The following is a 15159-nucleotide window of genomic DNA, read 5'->3' as shown; positions in this document are numbered from 1 at the left end:
GGTCATGGGGGTCTTCCGCATGCGTGCTCACCGGTGCTGCACCACCTCAACGTCGTCGAGGGAATCGGGTACACGCATGGCCAGCAGCCACTGCTCTTTCTCTCCAATCCACAGCTCGCACGCGTGCACCTCGCCGAACATGCGGTACACGGCGAGCGCGTCCCGAAGCCACTGGCGTCGCAGCGCGGCCACCTCGGTCACCTCGGCGAACAACTGCTCGGCTTCCACCACGCGCACCTGCAGCGCCACCACCAGCGGCCCGGCCCCACTGGCTCCTCCCAGTGTCGCCAGCTGGCGCCTAAGGCCACTCACAGGGCCGCGATGCGCTTCCACCTCCCCGGTGAGAGCGCGGTGCTGGCGCGCCAGGCGACGGCTGGAGGCCTCATCGTGACCGAAATCGCCGGCGGCTGCCAGGCGGTACGCGTCGCGAAGCCAGTCCAGGAGCCCGTCCAGGTCAGCGCCGAACTGATGCAGAGCCCGCGCCTCCTGCAACCTTCGTTCCCTGCGTGCAGCCGCCTCTTCCAGCCGCTGCCACCGACGCCGAGCGCTCGCTGCGCGCTCCGCTAGGCTGGCCAAGTGCAAGGGCTCAGCGCCCGGACCCACGGAGCCACCCGCCGCAGCCAGCTCCTCTCCGCGTCGCAGCGCTTGCTGCAGCAGCGTCCGCCGGCCGCCCAGTTCGCCCTGCAGGATCTTGTGCTGAGCCAGCAGGCGAGCGGTGCTGGACAGGTCGTGCGCGCCCCCCGCCGTGCCCGCCGCGCCGCCACTGCCGCTCGTGGCCTCTAGGAGGCGCTCTTTGTCCCGCGCCCAGCTCTCCGCCTCCTCCAGCTCTTGGAGCAGCGCCCACAGACTCCGCGATGCCTCCAGCTCTGCTCGTCGCCGTGCCGCCTGATCCTGCAGCTCCGCCAGACAGCCGTGCACGTGGTTCACGCGGTTGCAAATGACCTGAGGATCGCAGGGCTGATAGCCTGGGACAGGGGAAGGAGAGGATAGGAAGAAGTGTAAGCCCATGTCACCCCCTCCTAAGGCTTCCCGGACACTCCAAGCTTAGAGCAAGCACTGGATTCTCAGACTTCTCGCCGACTACCTCATTCTTCCTACCGTAGAATGTCACCACCTGTTTAATCTTTCTTTGGGGTAATGGTTCCCTGGGGGCCGATAAAAGCTATCTCCTTCATTAACTATCGCATTCCACACCATTCCATACACGGCAGAGCCCAGGGAATGGGGGTGACTTGCAGCTGACTGATGGATTCCAAGCATCTCAGATGTGCATACAAGAATGTAAACTCTGTTTCCTGGAGAACTGGGCCAAATGCAACTTCCTTGTCCTTCAGGAAGTGTTCAGGATTCCTCCTCTCCTCTTGCCTAATCTATTAATTAACATGGTTTTTTGTTTGTTTTGTTTTGTTTTGTTTTGTTGAGACAGGGTCTCACTAGGTAGCTCTGGCTGTCCTTTAGTTCACTATACAGACCAGGCTGGCCTCAAACTCTCAAGGTCCACCTGGCACTAGCCTCCCTAGTACTGGGATTAAAGGTGTGTGGGTGGCACCATTGCTGTCCCATGAACGTTTTTCCTCAAATATTTCGACTTCCTCCTGAGTCCCTAATTCATAAGAAGAGAAACTGTGAAATTCATTTAACAGATCACAGTCAACCTTTCCCTGATGGAGCGAATACAACCAGCAGTGCATGCCTGTAATCCCAAAACTCGGGAGATGGGAGCAGGAAGATAGCAAGTTCAAAGCCAGCCTGGACTCCATAGCAAGGCTCTGCCTAAAAATTAAAAAGGGGCTGGAAAGATGGCTCAGTGGTTAAGAGCACTTGTTGCTCTTCCAAAGGGACCTGAGTTGGGTTCCCAGCACCCATGTTGGTGGCTCACAACTGACTGTAACTCCAGCCACATGGGATTCGGTGCCCTATTCTGTCCTCCACAGGCAACCACACTCACACAGACACACACGCACACATAAAAGTAAAATCAGTCTTTAAAAATATCTTTAGGCCGGGCGGTGGTGGCGCACGCCTTTAATCCCAGCACTTGGGAGGCAGAGCCAGGCGGATCTCTGTGAGTTCGAGGCCAGCCTGGGCTACCAAGTGAGCTCCAGGAAAGGCGCAAAGCTACGCAGAGAAACCCTGTCTCGAAAAACCAAAAAAATAAATAAATAAAATTAAAAAAAATAAAAAATAAAAAAAATAAAAATATCTTTAAAGCCAGGCCAGTCGGCCCAGCTATTGAGGAAACCTCCTGGGTTACCACGTGAGTTCAAGGCTAGCCTGAGCAACTTAGTGGGCCCTGTGTCAAAATGGAACATTAAAGGGAGGCATGGGTATAGCTCAGGGCCAGCTGGGAGCAGCTGGGAGCCAGCTACTCAGCAGACCATGCACTCAGTGTGTCCAAAGCCCTAGGTGCAGTGCCCAGCACTGAAAAAGGGCTTGGGGATGGGGTCGATCAAGAGCCTGTTCTGGATCCATAGTGCATCATCACCATGACAACACAGTGACGGGAGTCTGGGTCAAGATCAGGACATCCAACAGGATTAGGAAAAAAACCTCAATGTTTGTTCTTCCTTCCTTCCTTCCTTCCTTCCTTCCTTTTTTTTTTTTTTTTTTTTTTTTTTTTTTTTTTTTTTTTTTTTTTTTTTTAAATAGGAAGTTGTCAAATCACTCCAAATGCCTTGAACTTTCTATGTAGGGAAGGGTGTCCTTAAACTTCCAAATCCTTCTCCATCTTCCAAGTGCAAGGATTACGGTCATTCACCACCATACTGTTTGTGGGTGCAAAGGATTGAACCCAGGGCCTCCAGCATGCTTAGCCACATCCCCAGCCCAAATTTACTCTTAGGAGGTAGCACATGCCCAATAAGATGAGCAACTCCCCCATCATCTTGCAAGCTCTGTGGTCTAGGTTTGTGTTTCCTCACCAAAGAAATGCTGCCAGCACTCGGGGCCGGCTGACAAACATCAGACAAGTATCGGAACACCATCAACCAGGTCATTCCCTGACCACAGTGCAGTAGAACAAAATCGAACCAACTCACAATCAACCCAGGGCACAGACAAAATCAAGGTGGTTGTGCAAACCACAATGACCCCCACACCCCCTCAGCCAGCCAAGGTAAATAATTGTTATTGTTAACTGCAAAAGCCCCTACTCCTATATAAATAAGAATGAATGGGATGCTCAGTCATGAGGGGCTGGACAAACACCCAGTGGTCAAGAGCGCTTCGGACCCTGGTTCAATGCCTAGCACCCACATGGCAGCTCACAACCATCCATAACTCCAGTTTAAGGGGATCCAATGCCTCCTTCTGACTTACAAGGGCATCCAGGCAGGTATGAGGTACATACATACATACATGCAGGCGAGACACTCATATACATAAGAAATAAATTGAAAAACAAAAAAAAATTGAGATAGGGTTTCTCTGTGTAGCAGCTCTGACTATCCTGGAACTCTGTAGACCAGGCTGGCTTCGAACTGAGAGATCCGCCTGCCTCTGCCTCCTGAGTGCCGGGATTAAAGGTGTGTGCCACCACACCTGGCACATCCTTAGCTCTTTTCACATTTGATGTTGTTTTATGGTGTTAACTGAGATTGAGTTGTGAAAGGCTTAGCACATTAATGTTCAAAACAAGTGATGTATTTCTGTATAACTGAAAAGCAGGACAAGATTTGGTGGTCCAACACTCCACTTGGCATTGGTACCTCCATGATCTTCCTAACCAAGCGAAATCCTAGACTCTGCTCAGATGCCTCCAAGAACAGGAAGACCCACCCTTCCTTCCTCCCTTCCTTCTTTCCTTCCTTCCTCCCTCCCTCCTTCCCCCTTCCCTCCTTCCTTCCCTGCCTCCCTTCCTTCCATCTCTCAGGAGTCTTCTTTGCCTTTATTAGCATCCACCATGAACGACTCCTTCCCCTCCCTTCCCCAGACTCACCCTGCAGCTGAGAGAATCTCAGGGCCGCAGCATTGAGGGCCTCCACCCGCTCCCTCTGGGCTGCGATGTCCCCCTCCAGTAATCCATGCTTCTGTAGCAGGTCGTCGGCCTCCACCAGATGCTGCCCACATTCCCGAGACAGCAGCTGAGTCTGCCGGGAGACAGCACTGAGCTCACACCAGCATCGCCCGGAGCCACTCACCTCTCCCCACAGCACACCAGCCTTTGCAACACTAGGCAAAGGACAACTAGGGCAACTCTCATCCCTGTCATGGTCTCCCTGGTCTGTCATCCTGCATCCCAGAATGTTCCCATCTCTCAGTGTCTCCACGGACTGCCATAGAGTCTCTCTCTCTCTCTCTCTCTCTCTCTCTCTCTCTCTCTCTCTCTCTCCACCTTCCCTCTTTTTCTCTTTCTCTCTTTCTCCTCCTTCCCTTTACTCCCCACCCTTTCCTATTTTTCTCTCTGTCTCTACCTTCCTCTCTCTCTCTCTCTCTCTCCATCTATCTCCGGTAGATATCTCTTTTCCAAACTGACTCTACCCTGGTGTTTTCCCTGTAGCCAGACATTTGTCTGCTTTTCTGTGTGTGGTGTGTTTGTGTATATGTGTGTGTGTGCTGTGTGTATGTGTGGTGTGTGTATATGGTATGTGTGTGTGGTGTGTGTATATTGTGGTGTGTGTGTGTATGGTGTATGTGTGTGTGGTGTATGTATATTGTGGAGTGTGTGTATGTGTGTGTGTGCTGTGTATATGAATGGTGTATGTGTGTGTGGTGTGTGTATGGTATGTGTGTGTATGGTGTGTGTATATTGTGGTGTGTGTGTATGGTGTGTGTGTGGTGTGTGTGTTGTGGTGTGTGTGTGTATGTGTGAGTGTGTGTGGTGTGTGTGTATGGTGTGTGTGTGAGTGATGTGTGAATGTGGTGTGTGTGTATGTGTGAGTGTGTGTGGTGTGTGTGTATGGTGTGTGTATATTGTGGTGTGTGTGTATGTTGTGTGTGTGTGGTGTGTGAATATGTGTGTGTGTGTGTGTGTGGTGTGTATGTGAATGTGGTGTGTGTGTATTGTGGTGTGTGTGTATGTGTGAGTGTGTGTGTGTGGTACATGTATGTGTGTACATGTGTTTAAGATGTTGGGGGCACTCATGCCAAAATATGCCTGTGAAGGTGAAAGGGCAACTCCGTGACGTCAGTTCTCCCTGCCACGTGGGTTCCAGGACCTTCAGGGCGAGTGACTTCACCTGCTGCACCTCTCACCTGTCTGCTTTGTTTTGTTATGTGTTTACTTATTTACTGTGTGAGCACAGGCTCACACACACTCCTTTGTTTACTTATTTATTGTGTGTGCACAGGTTCACACACTCCTTTGTTTACTTATTGTGTGTACATAGGCTCACACAAGCTCGTTTGTTTACTTATTTATTGTGTGTATATAGGCTCACACACGCTCCTTTGTTTACTTATTTACTGTGTGTGCATAGGCTCACACATGCTCGTTTGCATAGATGTTAGAGGATAATTCTGGGGAGTTGGCTCTCTCCTGCTACATATGAGTTCTGGAGATTGAATCAGGTCACCGGCTTGATACCAGACACCTTTTTACCCGCTGAGACACCTTGCTGTACCTTTTGTTTTGTTTTGTTTTTCAAGACAAGGTTTCTCTGTGTAGCCCTGGCTTTCGTGGAACTCACTTTGTAGACCAGGCTGGACTCGAACTAACAGAGATTCACTTGCCTTTGCCTCCTGAGTACTGGGATTAAAGGTGTGTACCACCACTTCAGGCTTTTTTTGTTTTGGTTTTTAACTTGAACTCTCTATGTAGCTGAGGATGACCTTGAACTCCAGATCTCTCCACTCTCCTGAGTGCCAGGAGTACAGGTGTGCACTGCCATACCCAGTTTTATGTGGTGCTGGGGGTGGAACCCAGGGCAGGCAAGCACTGTACCAACTGAGATACATCACCCCTGACCTGAGGCTTCCTCTTTATCTGTCTTCTCCCTCCTACACCTCTTCCTCTGTGTCAACCCTCAGAATCTGCATCCTTCCCTGTCCTCCAAACACCTGCCCCCCCACTCTGAGACCCCTCATCTGGTCCTCACCTGCATCTCCTCCATCCAGTCCACCATGTAGACCATCTCCTGGAAGACCTTTTGCAGGGCCAGATTCTGTTCCAGCCGGGTCCGCCGGGCACCTACCAGCCCAGTCAGCAGGGCCCACTGGCGAAGGACACTGTCGCGTTGGGCTGCTACCCGCCGGGCATCGTAGTAGCCTTCAGCTGCCAATGCCTGGGCTAGCTCTGCTACACCTTGAACCCGCTCCTCATAGGCTGCGATATCTGCTTCGATGGCCTCGTGCTTCTTCATGGCTGCCTCCACTGCTGGCAGTTCATATCCGAAGTTGTCCTGGGAAGTTGCAGGCCAAAGACACCTACCATGCTGCTTCAGGCGGCCACCTGCTGCTTTGACCCCGAATGACCCTAGAAACTCCCCTCACCATCTCAAGAGACCACACCTACAGCTTCTTTACCCCAGAGACCAGCCCATCTTCCCAGTTATCTTGAACATCAGTCCGCCTTTCCCTGTTAGCCTGGAGACCAACCCCATCATGCCTGGTTATCCTGGAAATCAGTCCCACTGTTACCCTGGAGACTAGCCTCACCCTATTCAGTTTCCTTAGAAACCAGTCTCATCTTCCTTTGTTACCTTGGAGACCAGTCCCACCCACCTCCAATTACCCTAGAAATCAATCCTACTTTCTGCTGCCTTGGAAACCAGACCCATCATAGTTCCTCTAGACAACAGAACACCAATTCTAGTTGCCCCGGAGATCAGTCCACTCCCTACTCCTGTTACCCTGGAGACTAGCCCCATCCTCCCTGGTTACTCTAGAAACCACCCCACCTTCCCCAGTTACTCTGCAGACCAGTCCTGTCCTCCTCTGTGGTATGTCTACCTGTGAACTTGTTACCCAGAAAACAGGTCCACCTTTGCATCGTTCTGGAGACTGGGGACCCGATTTGCCCCATCCTGATACTTGGGGGACCAGTTATAGCCTCCTGAGTTACCCTGGACACCAGATGCAATCTCCACCTTCACTCACTCTAGCTAAACATCTCCCTTCTGTGTTAAGGGGGCTCTATTTCCCCCCTTCTCTCAAGATGAACTTCACTCTCCTGTCTCCTCTGAACTCAGACCCATGCCCCTTACCGATCTCTTAGGACTCCCTTCCAACCCTCTTTTGTTGCATAGAAGGCTAAACCAACCTTCCCTGTTGCTTAGTCTCCATTTTGAGTCCCAGGGCAATGAGGTCTTCTCACCCTCAACCCCCTACGCCCCTCCACCCCCCACCCCTAGCCAAGGCCAAGCTCATACCTGGGAGACCAGGCGCTGGTTCTCATTCAGCCAGCTCTCCCTCATGGCCACCTTGTGGTCAAATCTTTGAGCCAAGAGTTCCAACTTCTCCTGTCGGATGAGCTCGGCTCTGAGGGCCGCCTCCCGCTCATGTTCAGCCTTCTCCAGGTCACCCCATGCCTGGAGGAAGACAAGAGGAGGTGCTTAGCGTCCAATAACTGTCCCCTGTTTCAAGATCCTGGCTTTCCTGTCTGAGGCCACTCACGGCATATACGGCACCTTCAAGCAAATTAGAAGGAAAAAAAAAAGAACCTGCTGCCTTCTCGTGATTGGCAGAATAAACATTCAGGCCGTGATTCTATAATGGGAACCTTTACAATTCCATAGTGCCATCTTGTCTCTCCCTTAAGTCCGCAACCTCACTGTGGTGATTTGAATGAAAATGGCCACCATAAGCTCATGGGGGTGGCACTATTAGGAGGTGTGGCCTTGTTGGAGTGGGTGTGGTCTTGTAGGAGGAAGTGTTACCAGGGGCAGGCTTTGAGATTTCAGATGCTCAAGCCAGGCCCAGTGGCTGGCTCTCTTACTGCTGTGTGCTGATCCTGATGGAGAACTCTCAGCTCCTTCTCCAGCACTACGTCTGCCTACATGCCACCATGCTTCCCGCCATGATGATAACAGACCGAACCTCTGAACCCAATTAAACGTTTTCTTTTATAAGAGTTGCCGAGGTCATGGTGTCTCTTCACAGCAATAAAAACCCAAACTAGGGCACTCACCTTGTCGATATCCCAGATGCCACAGCCTTCCCGAGGCACGAAGAGGCGCCGGTTGTGGGCGCGCAGTTTGCTCTGGATACTGAAGAGCAGCACCTCCAGGTTGCCCTTCTCCTGAAACCTGAGGAGGCATGAGTTCAGGGTCCCCATCTCACACGCCCATCACCACCCCTCCGCTCCTCAGCCGAGTCTCACTTGACGGGCTTCTCCAGCGTACAATAGGCAGTGAAAGCCTGCAGCTGCTGCTGCACCCCACTCAGGGAGTTGGCAAACTTCTGGTTGCTGATGAGGCCCACGGTGCGCTGAATCCAGGCCAGCAGCTCCGCCGCCAGCTCCTCGTAGCGCTCTATGATCTTGTCCACCTCCAACACCTGGTCCAGGACCTGACCCAGCGAAAAAGGGAGCGTCAGCTTTGTTTCCAAGGTCGAGGTACAGGGTCTGGTTCTGGTGGAAAGCGAGGGTGGGTTGTCCTGATGGCTCTGGGTACCAGTATAGAGACTTAATCTCCAAGACCCAGCAGGGGTTCCTGACGTCTCCGCCCTCCCCCATTCCTCGGCTCCCTCCTACCTTCCCAATGCGCTTTCCCTCCACAGCCAGAGCCTTCATCTTGGAGAAGTAGTGGTAGAAGGAGACCACATAGGTGATGATGGACTTCTCATCTGGAGCCTCCATGTTCACATCTGGCGGGAGAGGGGATTCAAAGAACACGGTGGAGTTTCTGACTATCTGTGTGGCCTTAGGCAAAACAACCTCTCTGGTCCTCAAATGTTGGTGTTTTCTTTTTCTCTTTAAAATTTTTTTTTTTAATTAAAAAGATTATTTTACCATTTTTTGTAATGGGTGTTCTGCCTGCGTGTGACTGTACCATGTGTGGACAGTGTTGTTGCAGGCCAGAAGAGGGCGCCAAATCCTCTGGAGCTACAGTTACAGATGGTCGTGAGTTGCCACATGGGTGCTGGGAACTGAATCCCCAGATCCTTCCCAAGATCAGTCAGGCTCTTAGCCACTGGACCATCTCTTTATTTCTGGTTTTCTTTTTCTTTTCCTTTCTTTCTTTGTTTCTTTTTTTCTTATAGTAATTTGAGGAGGCAGGTTTTTTCTTTTTCTTTTCTTTTTTTCTTTTTGGTTTTTCAAGACAGGGTTTCTCTTTGTAGTCCTGGCTTTCCTGGAACTCACTCCGTAGACCAGGCTGGTCTGGAACTCAGAGATCCACCTGCCTCTGCCTCCCAAGTGCTGAGTTAAGGGTTTACAGCACCACAGACTGGCTATTTTTTCTTAACATTTTTAAACTTTATTTTTATTTATATGTCTGAGTGTACTGCCTACATGTATGTCTGTGTATCACATGTGCTATACAGTGCCCACAGATGCCAGGAGAAAGCATTGGATGCCCTATGACTAAACTTACAGCTGTGAACCATTTGGGAGCAGGGCATAAAACCTGGGTCCTCTTTTGGGGGGGGGTAATTTTTAAATTTTATTTTATGTACATTGGTGTTTTGCCTGCATGTATGTCTATGTGAGGGTGTCTGATCCCAGGGAACTGGAGTTACAGACAGTGGTGAGCTGCCATGTGGGAATTGAACCCAGGTCCTCTGGAAGAGAAGTCAGTAAGTCAGTGCTCTTAACCACCATCTCTACAACCTCTTCCTTCCTTCCTTCCTTCCTTCCTTCCTTCCTTCCTTCCTCGCTCGCTCGCTCGCTCGCTCGCTTTTTTGACAAGTCTTACTGTGTGGTCCAGCATGCTTGGAACTTGCTTTGTAGACCAGGGTAGTTCTGTACTCACGGAGATCCACCTGCTTCTGCCTCCCAAACTCCACCTCCTCCGGACTTTTGTTTTGGTTTTGGTTTTTAATCTGCCCAGTGGGGATCTTCTATTCATGGGATTAAACAGTGTCTGACACATAACCATAGATAAATTATCTATAATTGTTTCTTTTTAACCACATTAAATTGATTAGTTAATTATGCACCATGCGGGACTGGTTATCTCCTTCTACCGTGTGGCGCTCACGCTGTCAGGCTCAGTGGCAGCACCTTGCCAGGTGAACTGTCTCACTGACCCCTGTAATTCTTCTGAACACCATCCTACCAATGCCTACCACCTCAGCCCTCATGCATATCCTTTCTTTCCTCCCCGATACCATTCTCCCTTCTGTATGTGTAACTTTTACTCACAGCTCAATTCAAATTTGCTCACACAAGCTTTCATCCTACCTGGATCCGAATTCTTTACCTCATTTTTTCTCATCATTCTCTCTCATAACATCCTCTGTGTGTGTGTGTGTGTGTGTGTGTGTGTGTGTGTCTGTCTGTCTGTCTGTCTGTCTGTCTGTCTGTGTATGTGTGTCTGTGTATTTGTATGTGTCTCTACATGTGTGTCTGTGTTTGTATGTGTCTCTTTGTGTGTGTCTGTATGTGTGTCTGTGTATATTTCTGTGTATGTGTGCCTGTGTGTGTGTCTCTGTGTGTGTCTGTGGGTGTCTATGTCTCTGTGTGTGTCTGTGTGTGTGTGTCTATGGGTATCTATGTCTAGGTGTGTGTGTATGTGTGTCTCTGTGTCTCTGTGTGTGTGTCTGTGTGTGTCTCTGTCTGTGTGTGTTCCAACTCACGGACCTGCACCTGCTAGGCAAGTGATCAACAACCGAGCTACATCCCCAGCCTCATACAGTTTCTCATTTCCTCCTTGGAAGGCATCAGGACTTGGGATTAAGCTGCGACCACACTCTGTGGAGATATCTAGACCTGTCTTTTTCTCCACAGTCCCTGCCATGCCTAGCACTCAGATGCCACTCCAGAAACACTAACCAAGTGTATGGTGTTCGAGGTTTGACACTAAGGACTCGGGCTTCAACAGTAGCATATGTTTGAATCTCAGCTTAACATCTTACTTGCTGTGTGTTCTCAGGAAATGGCCCTAACTTCTCTGAGCCTCAGTTTCTCCCACTGTTACAGTGAGGACAATCTGGATCCCTGCCTCCCAGAAACATGAGAAAACTTACAAAGAATATGCCAGGTGTGGCAGTACACACCTATACTCCTAGCACTCAGGTCATGGAGGCAGGAAGAGCAGGGACCCAAGGCCAGCCTTGGTTACATAATTAGAGGTCAGCTATCCTGTCTCAAACATCAATACAAAGAAAGAAGGGCTGGGGGCGGGGGCAGAGAGGTGGCTTAGCAGCTAAAAGAGGCCATACTGCTCTTGCAGAGGATTGGAGTTCAGTTCCCAGCATCCACACAGGACAGACAGCTCAAACTGCCTTTCCTCCAGCTCCAGGGGACCTGGAAACATATCCACATACCCAAACACAGACACAGACACACACACACACACACACACACACACACACACACACACACCTAAAAAGGAAACAAAATTTTTATTTTTAAAAAATAATAGCCACAAATGAGACACTCAACAAATTCTGATGTTACTTAAACATAAGTATCAAATGCACAGAGACAAGGTCTCACTGTGAAGCGTGGATTGGCTTTCAACTCTTCATCCTCCTGACCCAGTCTCCCAAGTCCTGGCATTACAGCCATGTGCACTACACAAATGCCACTACACAAACCCAGCCCACAGGAATCTTGGCTGCGTCATGAAACTGACACGCACTGACATCTATTATGTTCGGGCACCGAGAGCAGAATACTGCTATCAGACACAGCGTCGACTTGCTGAGACCATGTTTCTGCTTTTCAACATATGGTGGGGATGATGGTTAGTTTCAGTTGGTGGCGCGCATGTCTGTGAAGGATGGTCTTAATTAAGTTAATTGACAGAGGAAGGCCCAGCCCACTGCTGGAGGCATCATTCCCTAGGCAAGGGGGCCTGAACTATGCAAGAGTAGAGAAATCACAGACAAGCAAGTGAATACAGGTGCATTTCTCTCCTCTTTTGACTATGGGCGTCACATGGCTGGCTATTGAATGTGCCTCGCGCTTTATCTTCTCCACAATGATGGACTGTATCTGGAATCATAAGCTAAAAATAAACCCATTCTCCTCTAAGTTGCTTCTTGTCAGGGTATGTAATTAGAGCAAGAGACACAGTAAGTGACTTCAATGAGCTTTCATTTACAGCTCTTCAAAACACAGTTAAAGCTGGACTTAATGCTAGGCATGGTGGTGGCGCACGCCTTTAATCCCAGCATATGGGAGGCAGAAGCAGACAGATCTCTGTGAGTTCGAGGCCAGCCTGGTCCACAGAGTGAGTTCCAGAACAGCCAGAGCTACACAGAGAAACCCTGTCTCAAAAACCATAAATAAATAAACAAACAAACAAACGAATGAATGAATGAATAAAGCAGAGTTGACAGTCTGGGATGTGACTTCACGGCAGAACACTTGCCTAGCTTGTACAAGTCCTGAGGTTTAGTCCCCAGTACTGCAAAAATAAACAAATAAACAACTCCTCAGTAATCCTAGCACGTGGGTGAAAGAAAAGAACGTGAGCATGAAGGGAAAATTGTGATAACCACCCAGCCGCGCTGTCTGTGTGCAGAAAAGGAAGCGCTGTCATCTCAGTGGCTGGGGGATGATGGTGCCAGGGAACACTGAGGATTGCCACCAAGGATGCGGGAGGAATGGGGCTGGGACAGACAGAAGATGAGTGAATCAGGACAGAAATGAGATCGGATATGAGGATCGGGATGGGGAGAGGAGGAAAGGTAAAAGCAAGGACTGGTAGGGCAGGCCCTATCACCCCAGACACTTGGGAGGCTGAGGCAAGAGGATGGCAAGCTCAAGGACTCTGTGCATAAAAAACAGTAAATAGAAAACCGGGATATGGCTCAGTGGTAGAGCCCCTGCCTAGAATCCCCCAGTGAGGGGCTGGGGTGTGGCTCAGTGGTAGAGCCCCTGTCTAGAATCCCCCAGTGAGAGGCTGGGGTGTGGCTCAGTGGTAGAGTCCCTGCCTAGAATCCCCCAGTGAGGGGCTGGGGTGTGGCTCAGTGGTAGAGCCTCTGCCTAGAATCCCCCAGTGAGGGGCTGGGGTGTGGCTCAGTGGTAGAGCCCCTGCCTAGAATCCCCCAGTGAGGGGCTGGGGTGTGGCTTAGTGGTAGAGGCCCTGCCCTAGGATTCAGGTGTGAGGGATTTAGGCATTGATTCAGCAGTAAGAGCTCTTGTCTAACAAGTACCAGGTACTATGTTCAATGTCTAGTACCAAAACAACAAAAAAAGGAATGAAGTTAGAGGTGACGCTGTGGTTGGGAGCGGAGACATTGCTGAGGACTGGAGAGGTTTTGGATTTAAAGCTGGGGCTGGAGAGAAGATGGGGGTTGGGGATGGAATCAGGGGTGAGGAGAGGAGCGGTTCCATTGGGATGAGAGAGGGTGAGGATGGAGAGAGAAGGATATGGGCTGGGAAGGGAGGTAAGGAAGGCTTGGGGAGTGAGGTGGGATTTGGAATGACCGTGGGCTCTGCTGTGGTGCTGGGTGAGATGCAATGATTCTCACAGTGGAGTTGGGATGGATGCAGAGACGGGACCAGACGGGGCTCACCTTCGGGGTCCAGCAGACGTGCTAGCCCCAGGTGCTGTTCGGCTGTGCGGAAAGCTCTCTGCAGGTTGTAGTTGGCGTTGGACTTGGTGAGTTTGCTGAAGTCCACAAGATCAGGCCTGGGCAGGGGCACAGAGCAGGCGGGCAGCAGGCAGGCTCCAGGGCCAGTGGGCAAGCAGGTAAAAGGACGTCTTTACCTGAGCCCCACCCAGGTGAGGGGCACAACCCGGCCAAAGAGGAAAAGTGTGTGTGCTACGGGACCAGGCAAGCATGTGCCTGGGGCATGCATTGTTTGTTAGGGCATGTGTGGACATGTATGTATTCATGTGTATTTATCACTGGGCCAGGCTGTGTGCACAGACTAGTGGCTCTGTCCATGGAAGCTTGGAGTGATGAGCCCACAGGATGCTTTCCTGTGTAAGTCTGTGGGATCATCTGGCAAGACGAATCTGTACAGCCCTGTGTGTGTCGCATGGGAGCATGGGTACACATGGTGCCCCCATGCCTGCTTGGATATATTTGTACACAGCATTACATAGTAGTCAGGGCACATGTACTCAGGCCTTCAGCCTTGGTGTCAAGGGACCTTCTGGTGTATTTATTTATTTATTTATTTATTTATTTATTTATTTATTTATTTATCTGTTTATTTATTTATTTATCTGTTTATTTATTTGTTTGGATTTTTGAAATAGGGTTTCTCTTTGTAGCCCTGGTTGTCCTAGAATTTACTATGTAGACCAGGCTGGCTCGGGTATGTATATTTATGCATATGATATATATTCACGTATCATCATATAGCTGTCAGGGCATGCATACAGGCAGACTATATATATATGGTATATATACTATATATAGCATGCTGCCATGGCCAGAAGAGTGAGGTCAGGAACCAGCCCTGGGTTCAGGCCCAGCTCGGTCACACCTTGGCTGGCACTGTCTGAGTGCCCGTTTCTCTGTAGGTTTCCTCAATTGTGAACGGGGCTAATAATAGCAAAGTCCTGCTGAGGGTGTCGAATATTAAAAGAACTCGGAGCAAGCGATGTTGCTTGGGACACAGAAGACATTTTGTAAATATCCCCTGCTGGTAAACATGATCCAGTCACAGTTTTCGAGTTTCCTTGTGGAGAAGGTGTCCAGATCTCCCCATGTGTGTGTGAGGATGGCAGCTGAGTGAACACACACGTGCCAGGAAGAACTGGGCACTGGCTTTGGCCACACCTGAACAAATTCCCTCCAGACGCTAGGCTGGAAGTTCCCCCAATCTGTCATTTGGAAAGTTAGGGTGTTGAGTGTCATTTTTCTGCACACTCAAACCTCAGCCTGTTTAGCACTAGGCACCGGGGTACAAGTGCCTGAGTGTGCAGAGATCCAGGAAGCAGGGCTCTGGGGGATGTAGAGCGCTGAGTGGACACACTCCAGAGTGGACAGTCCACCAGGAATGAGGCCCCCATCCTGGCTGTGCATGTTTACGGGCCTCTGTAGGCAAAGGCTCTACTGCTAAGCCACACTTCCAGCCCCTCACTCGTAAATACTAGGCAGGCTAGGTATCTGCTCATGAGCTGACTGGTTTTTTGTCAACTTGGCACGAGCTAG

The 15159-nt window shown here is 50.3% G+C and overlaps 1 protein-coding gene across 1 annotated transcript in view; it reads right to left on the bottom strand.

Moving 5' to 3' along the window:
• Sptbn4 (spectrin beta, non-erythrocytic 4) overlaps positions 1-15159 on the bottom strand; it is a 91508-nt gene that overhangs the window by 52059 nt on the left and 24290 nt on the right. The window contains exons 7-14 of the mRNA XM_028855113.1: positions 13567-13682; positions 8630-8742; positions 8258-8445; positions 8066-8183; positions 7308-7466; positions 6036-6338; positions 3938-4088; positions 32-965 (exon numbers count right to left, since the gene is read on the bottom strand). Of these exons, the coding sequence (XP_028710946.1) occupies positions 32-965; positions 3938-4088; positions 6036-6338; positions 7308-7466; positions 8066-8183; positions 8258-8445; positions 8630-8742; positions 13567-13682 (2082 nt within the window). The remainder of the gene's footprint in view (positions 1-31; positions 966-3937; positions 4089-6035; positions 6339-7307; positions 7467-8065; positions 8184-8257; positions 8446-8629; positions 8743-13566; positions 13683-15159) is intronic.

This window comes from Peromyscus leucopus, chromosome 1 (genome assembly GCF_004664715.2).
Source record: "Peromyscus leucopus breed LL Stock chromosome 1, UCI_PerLeu_2.1, whole genome shotgun sequence".
In the NCBI taxonomy this organism is placed as follows: Eukaryota; Metazoa; Chordata; class Mammalia; order Rodentia; family Cricetidae; genus Peromyscus; species Peromyscus leucopus.
Note: the sequence above shows the minus strand (reverse complement) of the source record. Positions and strands in the feature narration are given on the sequence as shown.